This window comes from Neocloeon triangulifer, unplaced genomic scaffold (assembly GCF_031216515.1).
Source record: "Neocloeon triangulifer isolate White Clay Creek 2 clone unplaced genomic scaffold, ASM3121651v1 ptg000012l, whole genome shotgun sequence".
Lineage (NCBI taxonomy): Eukaryota > Metazoa > Arthropoda > Insecta > Ephemeroptera > Baetidae > Neocloeon > Neocloeon triangulifer.
This window is the reverse complement of record NW_026775554.1, coordinates 3,081,671-3,098,155: the sequence shown is the minus strand read 5'-3', so window position 1 is coordinate 3,098,155 and position 16,485 is coordinate 3,081,671. Positions and strand designations below refer to the sequence as shown.

General features: G+C 39.4%; 2 protein-coding genes across 3 annotated transcripts in view; one reads left to right on the top strand and one right to left on the bottom strand.

The window, feature by feature from the left end:
- LOC132197665 (platelet glycoprotein V-like) overlaps positions 1 to 6,743 on the top strand; it is a 66,747-nt gene extending 60,004 nt beyond the window's left edge. Inside the window, exon 4 of the mRNA XM_059621089.1 lies at positions 3,742 to 6,743. Within this exon, the coding sequence (XP_059477072.1) occupies positions 3,742 to 5,715 (1,974 nt within the window). The 3' untranslated portion in view covers positions 5,716 to 6,743. The remainder of the gene's footprint in view (positions 1 to 3,741) is intronic.
- A 4,709-nt stretch (positions 6,744 to 11,452) lies between these two features.
- LOC132198389 (integrin alpha-PS2) overlaps positions 11,453 to 16,485 on the bottom strand; it is a 43,253-nt gene continuing 38,220 nt past the window's right edge. For both annotated transcript variants that reach the window (XM_059622404.1, XM_059622405.1), the window contains one exon: positions 11,453 to 13,280. In XM_059622404.1, the coding sequence (XP_059478387.1) occupies positions 13,182 to 13,280 (99 nt within the window). In that variant the 3' untranslated portion in view covers positions 11,453 to 13,181. The remainder of the gene's footprint in view (positions 13,281 to 16,485) is intronic.

The following is a 16,485-nucleotide window of genomic DNA, read 5'->3' as shown; positions in this document are numbered from 1 at the left end:
ACCAGCGTTGGGCAAAAAATTTGGAGCTCTTTATAATGTTCCTGCGAGGTACGAACAAATGTGAACAACGCTCGCAGCGACCACGTTTGCGTCAAGCTCGGTTTTCGCGGCTCGGCTTGGGTGGAAAATTTCAGATAATACCTCATTTTGGGCCGCAATTCTTGTAAGAGAAGCGCAGGGCAATTCAAAATTAGCTTTATTCACTTTAGAAGGAATTTGTAAATATTTAAATAAAATAAAATAAAATATATAAATAATTTGATTGTTTTATAATTTCTTTACTTATTTAATTTTTATTTATTTCAAAATTTTTTTTTATTTTTTTTCTTATTTTATTTATTTATATACTAATTCTTTTATATTTTATAGTTTTATTTACTTACCTATTTATATAATATATCTGGTTATTTAATTTTTTTTTTCATTTTCCATTCAGAAACGTTGAAAAACCGACAGTGAAGTTTGTTAAATTATTTCATTAGTTAGCACTCATTAAAGTGACATTTTCGTGTCAAGATTTTCAATTATCCTAAATTACTAAGCATACTTTAAAAGATAACGCTTATTTTTGCAAATCTAATAGCCCCAGATCTTGTTAAGCATTGTTAAAAGGATCTCCCTCGTTATTTTCAAGTCCTCGCAACAACCAGCAGCTTGTTATCGCTAATAATGCACAGAGTTGCGCGACAGCCGAGATTATTTCATCCGACGCGCGGGTGAAAAATATTTATACCCAAGCTCCACCCTAGGCAGCTTTATAGCCGACCGAGTCCACTATTAATAAAATATATTGTGGCGAGCCAGACTGGCAAATTTTCGCCTTTACGATCTCAAATCCCTGGATGCGTTTGCCGACCGAAAACTTTAATTTCGGTTCGCGTTCTCTCTATTCAGCGGCGGCGGCGGCGGACCCACGTTGTGTGCTAATGTAATAACCGCTGACAAAACATACGCACTCGACTTGTTCACTTATCCAAATGGAATTTATATTGTGCTGCATGGAACTTGTATGTGCATTTGTAACTAGCAGTGTGTGTTCCGCAGCAATAATTAAAACACGCAGCGCCAATTCTCGCAAACGTGCTCGAGAGAGGAAACAATGATGATGTAATTCCGCGAGTTCGCGAACGATGAAATTCGAGACAAGTTAATACTCGCAATTTGAAACCCCATTTTGCCTTTGGCGGCTCTAATTAACACTGCGCGGATGAATTGTGTTAATTTTGTGAACATAGAATTTGTAGTTCTTCGTCTCATGTAATTTAATTGTTTTATAAATTAATCTAAAACTTTACCAAAAGTATTATAAAATAATAAGTTCAAAAGCATGGAAAATGAAAATTTATTCAAATAATAAATGAGACATTTTTATGAACAATTATAATAATTATTGTTGTTTATTTGTCCAAATTGTTACAATACATTGTTTATATTTAATTGCTAATTCATTAAAAAAAAAGGAATTTTTGGAAAATACGGCAAGAATTTTTCTAAAACTTCCGAGATCAAAAAGAACTTATCCGCCGCAGTTGACTAAGTTTTAGTTTTAATCGCAAATAACATCAATTGCACAAAAATTTAGATAACAGGATAAAGATAAAAGTAATTAAACAAACGAAAATTTTAACCAATCTTGCTAAATTTTTCATTGAAAATTATTATTTCCCATAAATAAGTATGGAATGTTTACAATTTTTTTAATTAACAATTGATTGATGGTTTATATCACTTTTTAATTACTTACACACATTTTTATTTCGTAATTGAGAGTTAAAAAACTATTGAAATAATCCGTCGAACAACTTTTTTCAAACATTAATTGATGCAAAATTTAATATTCGGTTGTTCCTGTTGCTGTAATTTTTCCTGCATCTCGCCAATCATGTTAATTGCCTCTCAGTTTAATACGTGGAGAGCACTTAGGAGGCCTCTCCGTGTAAATTACAACGAAAATAATTAATGGCCCTGGTGGAGCGGCTGGAAATCAAACGCGTCCTCCCTGACTTGCGGCTTAACACGTAGCGAGCGAGCAGCGCAGACCAATTTTAATAGGGACCCGGCATTATCAGATGCGGCATGCCCCGACTTTCACACACCCTCTCATATTCATTTTACTTGCCACGTGCTCCAGCAGCTCGTCTCTCCGCTATTATAAATTTTTCCGCACCATTCATCACAAGACTTTGCTCATTCTGCTCTCGCAATAAGGCCACGGAAAATTTTCGCTGGGGAATAAAAAATAAAAAATAAAACATTTTTCCTCCAGGCGTTCACCGCATCGACGAAGCTCTTGATGATTGATGGCTTCGAGTCAATTTAGATTAGCGTTCGATAGGCACACTTGCCGAGCGTGCTCGTTTGTTTTTTGCCACAATGAAAGCACGTGTGTGTGTAGTTTATTCAGGCAGTTGCAAACCCTGGGACAGACTGCACGGTGTTTGCGCCGTATTTGCATGCTCAGCTGATATGGAAATTTCATGTTGTTTTTCCCAGCACGGTAGCCGGTCTGGTGCGTGCTGGAAAGCATTGTTCTTCTCTATTGAGCAAAACAAATTTCAGACGTGAAAAAAAAATCAATGTATGGTTGATTTGTGAAAAAGAAACAACGCAGAATAATTTATTATTTGTTTGAATAAATGCATCTCTCAAATCTCCGTTGCCCTTTTTTGAAGGCTGCAATTTTTTTTAGGCAATTTATGCTTTGTCACATAATTGATTTAGGTCCACACTCTCCACGTGTTATTTCAAAGTTTATCTTTGCACGGCTACACAAATGCGAGCCGCTTCCGATCCCAACCCAAAGCGCTGAAAATTAACATGCTATGTACAAAGGAAACGGCAGAATTAACGATTCTGGGCAAAACAAACACACGATAACGCAAAGACAAAGTTTCCGGGCACCATCCAGCCGACTGGCCGAACTTGCCCAGCCCAGATCGATCGGCGGTCGAAAAGTGTACCTGAGCGTCTCGCCCAGCACAAAGGGAATGCAAAATTTGCACAGAGCGACGCGGGCTTCTTTGCTCAGGCGTCACTTAATTTCACTCATAACAAAGCGCGCGCGAGAGAGAGACAGTTTGTTTGTTCGTGCGCCTCCCGTTTAAGTGGGACACGTCCGCACAGGCGAGTGTAACAATTGCACTCGGAGGAGCGCTGCCGGCTCCAAATGCGCTGCCGACAAGTCGCATTAAACTCCATTAATACGTAATAAGGCACACGCGGACTAAAATCTCGGAAGGAAACAAACTTTGGTATACGGCAGCAGGAAGTCTCGAAACTTTGATAAAGTTATGAAGTTGCTAATTTGTACTGCTTAAAAACAGTCCGAAATGACTAAGTTTGTTTTGGCAAGAACACAAATTGCCCTCAAGGAATTTTTCATTACAATGAAGTTTTTCTGTTTTTTCTTTTGCGAATTACAAATTTGAACCGCATAATTTATAATAATATTATTTATTCAAATATTCCTTAGTTTAAATTAATTAAAATAAATTTTTCTTATTTGCATTTAACGTGAAATCATACAATTTGAAAAGTTAGAAAAAAAGAAATACACGAATTTAAATCATTTCCAAGCTTGTTTTCTTGGATGTTTTAAAATTGTTTAGATATCCAATAGTTAGCAGTTGTTTTAATTAATTGTGGGTCATTATTTATAGCATAAAATTTACTTTTAAATAAGTTGTTTGTTATTTCAGTAATTCATGCAGTTTTTAACAATTACTTTTCTTGTGTTCACAGATGAGGGTTTTCTCGGTGCTGCTGGTCGCGCTCTTGCACAACGCTGCCCTCCGCGAGTGCTACGGCAGCGGCAACTCGGTGTCCACGTGCCCCTCGATGTGCGTGTGCACCCTTGACGTATCAGGACGGCGCCAAACCACGTGCGACTCGGGCCGGATGACGCTCGCCATCCCCGCCTCAAGTCTCAACCCGGAGACGGAGGTGCTCGTCATCACGGCGCCCGAAAACGAGTACAACGTGCTCACTATCGGGCCCATTTTCCAGTCGCTGAAAAAACTGGAGGAGCTGACGATTTCGCGGTCGCAGGTGCCCGCCATCGGCGAACACTCTTTCTGGGGCCTGAAGCACCTCCAGAAGCTGGACTTGACGCACAACAGCATCCGGCAGATCACCGACAAAAACTTCCGCGGGCTGGTCGAGCTGCGCTCTCTGCACCTCGACCATAATCATATCGATTCCATGCCGAGCAACACTTTCAAGCACATGGTTGAGTTGCGGGCGCTGACGTTGTCACACAACAACATTAAGGAGCTGGTCCCTCGTGTCTTCCTGCTATTAAACAAGCTGCACCATCTTGATCTGTCGTACAATCCGCTCGGCGAGCTCTACCCAGAGGTGTTTAAGGACATCATGGACCTGCGTGAATTGCGGTGCCGCTCGTGCGGCCTCACAAACATCAACGATCATTTGTACAGTCTCATCCCTTCGCTGGAAGTGCTGGACTTATCGCAGAATCAGTTTAAATACCTCCGCACGGACGAGTTTGTTGAGCTCAGGAGGTTGCGTGAGCTCAACCTATCCGGCAACCAACTGCCCGTCATTTTGGATAAGACCTTTGGCGCCAGCACGCCCAATCTCAAATTCCTCTCCCTGTCGCGAAACCGCATCGCCAAAATCACAAACAACGCCTTCGTCAACGCCACCAATCTGCAGACCTTGGACGTTTCCTACAACAAACTCAGCTCTCTGGAAGCAGTTTCCTTTGAGCCGATCGGCGAACCCCTTCGCACCCTGAACCTCAGCGGCAACCACATTGAACAGGAAAATCTCAAGGTCGTCCTGCAGGCGGTGCTCAAACTGAGGGAGCTCTACCTCTCCAACATGAGTCTCACCACCCTTCCTCTGGGCGTGTTCGTCTTTCACGAACACATCCGCCTCCTGAATTTATCCTACAACCAGTTCCAGCACTTTCCGGCCCAACTTCTCTCCCCTCTCACTAAACTGAAAGAACTCGATCTGTCTAATAACAAATTCCGGGGCCTCAACGACCGTCTGGTGGACAGACTTGAGCATTCGGAAGACGGTCAGGGGGCTGGAGGAGAGGTTATGGCGGTCAAGGCCCGCGGCTCTGAGGGAATCATGGTCAGGCTGAAGGGCAACCCCTGGCAGTGCGATCAGTGCCACATTGGCCCGATTCTTGCCTGGATTTCCAGATTCGCAAAACAGGAGGGCAGGGAGGAGATTGACTGCGACCTGGACTCGAATCACATCGAGTGCCTTCGCTGTGCCAGTCCCAGGGCCGTGGCCGGAATGACCCTGAGTTCATTGGACACTGGCAGTCTTGACTGGTGCAACCACGGCACCAGCGGCGACTACACCTCTGACCAGAGCTTGGTGGCCGGATTCCTCCCGAGAATGGGTCTGTTGGCAGCCCTGGGCGCCACTGCGTTGGCCGTTCTGCTCATTCTAATCGTCATCATCTTCTTGGCATTGTCCCACAGCAGACACGCCGCCCACTACTACACCCGGGAGGACGATCGCATCCCGGGGACGAGTGCAGAAAACGAGGCCATCTTCAGCAACCCAGACCGCCTGTCCGAGGACATAGGCAAGTACGCCACGATGTTGTCCACGGGGAAGTTGACTACAAAGTCGAACGGAAAGGTCAGTTTCGTGACGATCGCCACCATTGACGAGATCACCAAAGACCCTGAGCTGCAAAGGACGCCGCTCAAGAACGGTGTCGGCAGCTGAGAACAGGAGACCTCGCTGACGATGACAGCGACCAGTTCGTCGGACACCCTAGAGACGACGTGCACCATCGAGCCGCCTCCCGAGTTTCAGTAATCGGCGAGGACTCTTGAGAGTGAGCGTGGTTTTTATATCTCTGTGCCATATTCAATGAAAATATAGAAAATAAAAACATTCGGCAGATTCGTGAAATAAAATCTTTTATATAAAATAAAACTTTGAGTGGAAGAAGAGCGTTTCTGTGGCTGTGTCGAGCGAGAGATCTGCGGGTTTGCTCTTCAAGTGTCTATGTGAAAATAAATTTGAAAAAAATTATAGAAAAGCGCTGCTTCGTGGTGGAGGAGAAAAATACGGAGCGTGAGAGCTTCTTCCTAAAAGTTTTGCTTTTTATACATGCACGGCAAAGAAATTTTTCTTACTCCGGGAAGGTCGCAAAGAGAGCAGAGCATATATTTTTCTCAGTTTATTTATTTTCGGCGGCGACGGCAAAGCACCCACGAAACCCACAAAATGTTTCCAATTGACGTTTTTGACCTGCTCGCAGTTTGTGTGCGTGATCGCGGATTAACACTTTTATGGTTCTCACTGTTTTTCTTGCGTTATAATTACTTTAACGTAAATATTTTTAATCTCTGACGTAAGTGTGCTACAGGTAAATTTTATGGTAGGAGCGGTAGTAACATAATAACAATAATAAAATGATAATTGGTTTTCCGTTTTCATTGTGCAGCTCTCTCATATGTACTTCATGAATGTGTTCCCCGCAGCCTATACTTTGTGAAAATACAATATATTGTTTCCCAAGCCTTATTCTAACTGAACCAGAAATGCGTTGCTGCTGCTGTCGTGTGAACTGTATATTTATCCGAGAAAAACGAAATAAATATGGTACTAAAAATGTAATGTTACGATTAAATTGCTATTCTACTACATTGTTGTAAAATGCACTAATTCATTTGACATGTCGTGAAGATGTAAATAACGAAAATATTTTATATATCGGAAATGAATAAATCAATAAAAACACAATTTTCAAATACCTGACGCCTTTTTATTATGGAAAAATAAAATAATTTTTTTCTGCCTAATAAAATTATGTCTTATTTAATTAATGGAAAATTATATAAATTAATAAATTTTTATTTTAACGCGCAGTAAACGCCCGCTAAAGAAATGGATATGCAACCCGCTGCACAACTGTGCCGTACAGGTTGCATATACACCTTTTTATTATAGTTTTTATTAAACCAGCGTAGTGTGCATCTAACTGGCGGAAAATTAAATAAAGAATCAGCCGCTTGGAAATTTAATTAAATTAACGGTACTGCAACATCTGCTTGCACAGCACAGTACTGGCGCAAGTGGGTTTTGTCGGACCGAGAGGTATTAATGTAATTTTTCCCTTCAGGCAGAAGAAGTAGAAAAACGAAAGCATTTAGGAGGAGGAATGCAGCTTATTCTAGAGAACGTCTCTAGGAGAAAAGCCTCTCTCCGACTCTCCTTTGTTAATGCGCCGGCCTCCATTACTTCCAAGAGCTCGCCCTCGTTTTCCAGTGCAATGTAATAATAATTCCTCTTAAGACCGCAAACAATTTAAAACGTCATAAAAATCCTTTCGCCCATTTCGCGACTCGCTTCTCGAGACAAATTCCGTACGAATGTTCAGCGAAATTCATTGGAACTGGCAAAAAAATCTTCCTCGTGTCAAAGAAATAAATAAACCAAAAATATTTGTCTGCTACCCATTCACCTCACTTGATCTTTCCCGATGTCGTCTGGAATGCGGGCCTTTTGAAAAACTAGTTCTGCTGACGTTAACCAGCGAGTGCGTTCGCTTTTGCTTGCTTTCGAACGACGGATAAATGTACATGGGCGGATGCGGGATATTGACTTTACTTATGACTGTATTTGTTGAAAAGAAAATTCCTTCCTCTAATTGATCTTTTCCTCCTAATTGTCAGTGCAGTCATTAGGGTGAGTGCAAACCACGCGTGCTCTGCACTTGTCGCAAGTAATTAAAAGGCATTCACTTTTAATGATGTATGTACGTTTTACAGATCGGATAAGAACTGTAATTATCCAGCGAGTGTTTTAATGATTTCATTTTTAGTTAAAAAGAAAGACTGGTTGAGATTTATTCCATCTCAACAAGAAATTATTACTATGTATAATACTGCGGTGATGGTTTAAGAAGCTAACAAAATTGAACTTCTACATTCTCTTGAGGCACGGCAAATATTCATTAACGATATTTTTATTTTTATGCATGTCAAAAAGGAAACAATAATTATTTAAATATAATTTTTAATAATTAAGAAAAAACAAAATCGTTAAAATAATTATTATTTTTATTAAATTTTAAATATTAATAATCATAAAACTAATTTTTATTTTTATATAAAATTATAAAAATTTCTTTAGATAAGAGCAAATTTAGATTGTATTAACTAATATTAACATGTAAAATTTATGAATATTATTTATAATTTTAATATGATTTCAATCATTACCCCAAACAGCGTGTTAATTTTAAATTACACTTTTACATTTCCGAAGAAACAATAATTATTAGACTAACGCCTCTTACAACGTGTAAGTGGTTGGGCTGCTAACTGCGTAGACCAAAACAAAAGCTTCTGTCTGAATTTGTTTCCGCTGATGTAAATCAGTTCCGCTGCTGCGCACCCACTCTGACCGAAGCCAAAAAGGAGCATCAGTGTGTACGTCTGGTCGAATTTCGCGCTTCTGACCGCACGCCGTTGCCGCTCGTTCCATTATTTCCCTCCAAGGGTATGAAAAAAATATGCTCGTGATTAGTGAGATCTGGGCTGCGGCTCCTTTACTAAATCGTCAATTGGCTCCTTTCCAGAAGTCCGCTGCGAAATTTAACTCCCAATTAATCACCGGCAGAGAGTTATTTGATCGGCCGGCGAAAGTTGGGGCGGCACTAAGCGGTTCTGCTCCTAGATTAATCAAAAGCATACATTTTCAGCGAATGGTTGAAGATCAAGCGCTCAAAAGCCTAGTCTGTAGAATTTCTCTTTTGGAATTTTCTGGCTGGGTTGAAAACTTGTAGGAGTCTGCAACTTTTACAAGAACAAAATCTTGACTTTTTCCTTGGAAGAAAACTTTGCTGTACGGTTATTTCAAAGTTTCTGCGGCTTACGAAAAATAAATCCCAGCTCCACGACGACTACAAAATATAAAACATCAAGTGAGCAGGATTTGGCAAATGTATGAATAAATTTGGGACATCAGTACATGCAAAATTGATTTTTAGGACTGCAATTTATACAATTGAAATGTTTCATATCGATTATAAGTTTATGAAGGTCTTTAAAATCAAAACTACTTTTTATTATTATTTATCATTGAAAATATCATTGGTAATATACACGTAAGTGAGAATTTAATATTTATTAAATGCGAATATTTATTGCATTTTCTGAATAGTTCAACATATTTTGTTACTTTTAGTGGAATTCAGAATTTGAAATCACTCAACGCAATAAGTAATCAGATGGAATTATTAAACTTGATGAAAAGGTCAAACCTCGGACCGAAGCCATTCATAAGTAAACTTGGACACATCAATCAGACGTTCTATCTATGATTTATAATCAAGAACTATAAACGGCAAAGTAGTTTGGTGACTAATGATAGATAAATATAGTTGTACCTCGTCGGGTCGTCGAAACCTGTCCGTGACGTTTGGCAAGAGCTTACTGAGCAAAACTCGGCCGTTTGCGCTAATCGGCAGATTAAACTCGAGAGCCGTTCTGGTTTCTCTCTTTCTCTTTCAAGTCGGCCAGCGGATAATTACCAGAGCTCTAACGAGCGCGAATTAAATATCGAGTATTGATCGAGCAGACGCTCCAATGCGCTCGCAAAGGACGCTGGGCTTCTTGGAAATGGAAATCACGTAGATTGCATCTGCTCGATTATCTCTTGATTGAATTAAGAACGTTGAGGGCCACTCGCAGCCTCTCGCGATCACTCAGCGCATTCCAATTCCGTCCTTTTTGCTTTGTCGATTTGTTTATGCCTCTTTTCACGAGTTGATGAAAAAATTGCGATCAAAGTTCTATCGTCGTCGACGGAATTCCCCGAGGGCTTTTGAAAAATTATTTCGAGGCACTGCGCGCTTAATTTTATTAGAAACGAACAAAATCGACGCGTAATTAAGGAAAGCCGATTTGCGCTCTCTGGAGTCGAGTCTCTCGAGTTGTAATCAAATAAACCGACAGACGGCAAGAGGTTGGCGGATGCTGCAAATGAATGAACGACATGGAGAGTGCCGTATATATTTTGTGATGCCGTGAATTGTGAACGTTGTTTTTAGAAGTCAAAAGTGGAAAACTTGGACGTATGAAACTGATGCAAGAAGAATTTTTACATTGTACAACCAAGCATTATATAAAAATTTTCCATCCTCCTAAAATGAAAGCATGTTTACTTTTGCTAAAAAATAAATTGCCCAGAACTTGAGCTTTTCAATATATTAAATTCAGAAATAAAATATTTAATTATATAATAATGAAAAAAATTCACTTTTACATGTTCTTCAATTTATTCTTCTATGCCACGCGTTTTTGGTGTTTCTTTTGGGTTTAATTCCAAGAGTGATAAGTCACGTGTTTTTTTGGCGTAATAAGTTTCCAGGCACGCGAATGTAAGAGCTTTCTCAGATTTATACCACGCAGCTGTATTTTTCACAAAAACTTCCTCGGCCAAAAAAGTGTACACAGGTGGCATTGCAGACAGGTGGTGGGGAAATTCTTGTAAATTTCGAGCTTAATTTACCATACGACGTCGGCAAGATGCACAAGTGGACCTTTTTGAGAGTCCTTCGCAGTTTGTCCTGTTTGTTCAGCCTCTTTCGTGAATTATGCAAAGGAGATGAAGAGGAGGCGATTTTTGCTAAAAAAAAAAGTGGAAGTAGCGGAATGAAGTGATGTCAAATTAGGTCCCCCGAGAAGTTCGTACTAATTATGCTCCGTCTCATAACGAGCGGCGAGTGTTTCAAATTAAAGTGGAGAGATACATAGAAAAATTAAGAGATCAATCAAATGCAAGAGACACTGCCATAGTTTTTTTCTTCTTTTGAATTTTAACATTTCGTTTAAATCTTTTACTTTTTAAAAGCAGCAAAATATGTAAAAATAAATTAATGTTTTAATGATTTCCTATTTTTTGACAGAAAAAATTAAATGATTTGATTTTGAGAAAAGATCAAATATATGAATCATTATTACATTTAATGGTGATGTGGGTTAGAGGGTAAATAATGATGTAGCCCCTCTGGCAGCAAAGGAGGTGAAGTCCCAAGCCAACTTTTGTCCAGTCAGCAGGTCGTGAGGCAGGAAAAGCGGCCGCGTCATGAAAAAAGCGGGGAAATCGTCGTCGTCACCGTGTTGCGAAAAGTACAGGCCAGCGAAAAAACGGGACCATTATTGTGACATTCCGCCAAATTGCACCCAACACACAAACGCCCGCCACAATAAAACGGGCAAAAATCGCCCTCCATCCCGACGCCTTTGAATTTCAACTTTTCAATTTCAAGCGCCGCACACATGCATCCATAAAGGTTTGGATGGCGCGCCAACTTGGCACGCCGTGTCATACCTGACTGGTCGGTTGGCTTTTATTGTCGCCCCATGATGATGGAAACAGTGACAAAGGGCAATAAAATGTGAATGACGACGACAATGGTGTACGAGTTGAAAAAAAAGACAGGTGGTGACAATTTTCGATATTTATTTCATCTCTTCGCCTTTATTAACTGCAAGTAAAATTAATCGCCAATAAAATTTACGTGGTTTATATGTACATGAGTTACACGAACAGAAACAAGTTGAAAAGAATTAATTTTTACATTTTTTTACCTGGCTCACGGTGCAACTTTTCAAACACATACATACACAATGCGCACATTTTTTTAGTACATAAAATTTATTCCTAAAAAATAAAAACTTTTTCGGTTTGATTTTCCGTCATAGATCTAAAGCTGCCGGTTAAAGAACAATCTCCGGATAAAACAATTTGGTGAAAATATATTCTCGGCCGGAGCGTGGATGGAGAGTTCGCGCTTTAATTGGCCGTGCCTTTTTTTAGAGAGAAGTCAGTGCTGCAGTTAACGAACTAATCAAAAAGCACACAACTCATCAGCACAAAAGTTTCCACTTGCCTCTTTGTTGCGATAAAACTGCTTAAATCAATATAGCAGCGTGAGTGAAAAAAGGAGCAGCGGAAAAAATGGAAAGGATTCTTTTGCTTTTACAGGCGGCGGATCCATTAAAAGTTTTGAGCGTGATTTTTATTGCTAACACAAAGAAAAGGTTGCCTGCCAGATACATATTGTGACACGTTTAAGGACTTTGCCAGAGACTTCTTGCAAGAAAGTCTGCTAAGGCTTAAATGGGCCTGCTCAAGACAGGACGCAACCCTACTTTTACAATTGCGGCTTGAAAACGATGGATTTTTATCGCACTTGAAGTAAAGAGGAAATGTTTAAAATATGCTTGTTCCAGAAGCACACAAATTTTTTTCTATTCTTGAAGCAAAAAAAAAATTTTTAATCTTCTAGTGCTCCAAATTTAGCCTGAATTAATTAACCTTTCACTAATTAATTTTCTTTTAATGAAGATATCTTGAGCATTCAATTTTAATTAAAAGGAAAACGGCAAAGATTATCTCAAGTCTGAGAAGTTTCGTGTTTTGTCTAATTAAACAAGATGAGGGCTTCAAGTTACTTTCGTGCAGGATTTCAAAGGAGTTTCTCCACTGAGGAAAATTCCACCAGCTTATTTGCCAAAAACTAAATTTAGCCTTCCCATTGTCACCTGCCTCACCCGGAGAAATTTCATTTCATTGAAGAAATGAAAATGAAAATATCACTCCAGGGAGAGGAAAAAGCTGTTGAAAATTTTGAGCTCAACGTCTTCATTCAGCTCGGGACACAAAGCTATTGAAATAGATTATACGCTGTCTGCGACGCTTGTTGCCTAGCTCGAGGCGGCACGGCGCGACCCCGCAAACACAAAGAGGAAAACTTGCGCTTGGCACAAACAAAACAACACACTCCGGCCGAAATGTTATCGTTGCAAAGTCACATGGGACAATAATTCCGAGCATACACAATTAGCCAGATTAAGTACACGAAATAAATTATTAAGAAACAGAGAGAGAACAACCGCCATTCAAACCGAGAAGCACTTTTTCTTCGTTCTAATTGTTTTTAGTGAGTAGACAAAGTTAGTTTCGCATTTCTCTCTCCCGCGGAAGAACACATTACGATGGTGAGTGTTGTGATGAAAATTATTATATTTTTTTCTTTCGGACGAATCACTCTGCTTTTTAAAGTTTCTCTTGCGCCGACTCTCCCGAGAGACGGCGGTAGTCGTTGTATCATTTTCGCATTTATTGGTAACTACCAGTCTTTTCTAGTTGGAGCAGGTCTCTGAGGCACATCACAAGGGCTCATCACCTGGCTGGTAGTGTCCGTTTCTGTTGAGCGGCTCCTTCTCGGCGGTGTTCGCCGTTGGCCGATTTCTCTTGAAGAAACCACACTGAAACAAACAAAAAGTTTTGTTATAAAATCAGAAGTTCAACTTTTGGTCATAAACATTTTGATTATGCTTCAAAATTATAGCTAGTTGAAATTTTCTATTCAAGTTTTTTATGCTTAAAATTTATGGATTTAGTAAAACAGTCTGAAGAGCTGAATTTTAAGATATTTGAACATTTAAAGGTTTCTATGCATTTTATAGTTACCAACTTATTTATAAAGTAATCATAAAATGAAAAAAAACATCACATCAGAAATATTACATTTTATAATAATTAATGAAATACAAAAGAATAAAATTATTGTAAATTATTATAATAATTGCAACACACTAAATAAAATAATTAAATTAAAATAAATAAAAAAATTTCTGTTAAGTTTTTTATTATTAGTTTAAATTAATCTTTAAATAAGTAAATATTTAAATTAACCTAAGCAACTCTAATTTGCAAATAGAGTTGATATAATTGTAAAAAGAAATTAAAAAAATGCTTATTAATTAATTTTTAAACAAATATTTTATGCTTTAATGTAATAATTTGAGAAACATTTTTAATTTGCTTTCATATGATTTCTATGAATTCCTGTAAATTTCTGAATGCAACTATTAATTCAATCACATTCATTCTCGCTTTATTGTTTCCCCTTGAAATGGAATCTTATCCGCAACAAGCAACAGTTCTCAGACAGCGATAAAACTTAAATTGAAACCACTGACAACGGCCATTACTTGGAATAATCTTGGGAAATCACTTGCTGCTGGCGTCAACAACAAAACAACACTACAAGATTAAGGGCTGCTTTTCCCCTGTTAAGACCGCAAAGTGCAGCGCCGGGACTTGACCGAGTACAACAACAAAGACCTGCCTGCCTGCCTGCCTGTCGTCCTCCTTTTCCCGCACAGCTAGAATAATAATTGCACTCCGAGTGCCGCCTTCAATCTTGCTTAAACGTCACCGTTCGTTATTGTGACTATACAATGCGCTCAGCTCGCGCGTCGTGCCGGTTGCATAGCGGTTGCTGCACAAGCTGTGCAAAAAGAAAGAAACGCCGCTTTTCGCTTTTCTCGTCGCGACCTAACTCGGTTTTCTGGAGTGGCAGGTAAAATGAATGTTCCGCGAGAGCCGCCGCCCGAATCTAGGTGCAGGCGCTTTTTCATTATTGTCTAATGTTTCCTGACGCGGGTGACGAGTTGCGCTTCCCATTCTCTTGACACGGCGAGAAGAAGGTGGAGAGGACGAAATTGCTTTCACTGGGACCATTCGCACCTGCGAATAAAACGCCGGGAAACTTTTTGCAACACCGTGTTTTGTGAGTTTTAATTATATTAGGTCCGAGTGTGTTTGTTGTCAACTCTGGCCCGCGATTTTATCTAAAATTGCACTGAGAGCGTAGAAAATAAGATAAGATTCTGAATAATGAATTTTTTTTCCCCATTTCCACTTTTTTTGTTTTAGTTATTTTCTCTGGTTGTTAAGAAAAGATTTCATTTAAATACAAATAAATATAAACTTATATTTTTGGTTTCATTATAGAGAACTCGTACAAATTCTTTGTAGATATTGGTTGATATAGGAAACTAAATTTGAAAAAAAGGTAACATTTAAAGCAATTTTTACAATTTCATTTTCATTAATTTTTTCAGAGCAATTTTAAACTGATGAAGAGTAAATTCCCAATTCTTGAGACCAATAATTTTACTTAAAAATAAATTAATTAAATTCATTCAATTTATAACAAAAAATAAATTAAAATTAAAAATTCCACATTAAAAACAATTAAACTTCAAACACAAAACAAAACATTTTTCCAAATTTAATTTAATTCAAATCAAAAAGTAAATTCAAATAAAATAATTAACTTAATTATTTTATTCAAATTAATTAATATAAATTAAAGTCAATTAAAATCAAACAAAGATAGACGTAAAACAGAACTTTGTAAAATCTATAAGGCACCCAATAAAAGCGATGCCTCCGGCTTCTTTAAGATTTTAACAGAATAAGAGTGTTTCTTTTGTGTTTGTGCATTCCATCAACATCAACGCATTCCATCAGCGCTCTTCCATCGCACGCGACGCACTTAGCCCGCAAGTTGGTTAGGTGCGGTAGAGTGTATTGGCGATTCTGGTAAATATCGGCAAACGAGATGTGTCGTCGCTCTCACTGCTAGCGCAACGTTTCCCCTACGTCGTCTCCATTTCACTTATAGATTAAAACGTGTTGCAAATTAATTCGGAAATCAACGTTAGTTAAAAAATAATTGAATCAGAAAACTGCAAATATAAAATCAGAGACATAGTGAATAACCCCTAGTATTCCTATCCGTCTCAAGCATGGGGGCTCGGCCGTCTCAAGCATGGGGGCTCGGCCTTGTTTTCTGGTTTAGTTTGGCCAACCAATTAACGTCAAGAACAATTTTCCGTTGATTTAAAACATTATACGAGGTCCAACTTTTTATACTCGCAGCCCGAGAATTTATAAAAAAAGGACGCCTGTACGAAAATTCCGTGGGCAAACTCGTGTTATTTGATCTGAAATGGAAGGAACTTCAAAATCCTCGTTTGCTTTAGAAGCACCCCAGGGTGAGCCACCCCACGGCTCCCAAGGGCGGATGGACTTTTAGTTCGTCCAACAATCACCCCTTCGGAGTGGACTTGTGACCAAAAGCGTGCAGCGAAGTCCGAGGCGCCGCCAAAGACAGACACCGAGGCCGCCGCACCGCCAGCCAGTCATTCGACCCTCGACAGGAAACCTTCTTTTCACCTCCCACGCCAAGTTCGACAATAATTCAACACCAAATTTGCGAACAAAATTCGGACACAAAAATTGTGAAAAAGTAATACGCGGATTTATGCATTTGACCTCCAAGTAGAAGCAACACCACCAGAGGACGAAATTCCATTCAAGAAGGAATGCCACAACTCAGAGGCAACCAAAGTGAATGACGGACAGTCTTCAAATTTTTGCTTGATCGCCGAGTGTACACGCATTCGCTTGCCCCAGCAGGTAGCGATTCCGGCTTTGCTCGCAAGTTCGAGCGGAGCCAGCGTAACGTGCATTATTTTCCGAACAATCGTGTGTGTGAAAAAACGAAAGTGACCCGCCGAGGCCCACCTTCCAGAAGGGAGAAAAACCTCCAGCCGCACAATTCTCCCCAAGAAGTGCACCAGGAGAAGAATTCACCCGCCACCCTCGACATCGTTC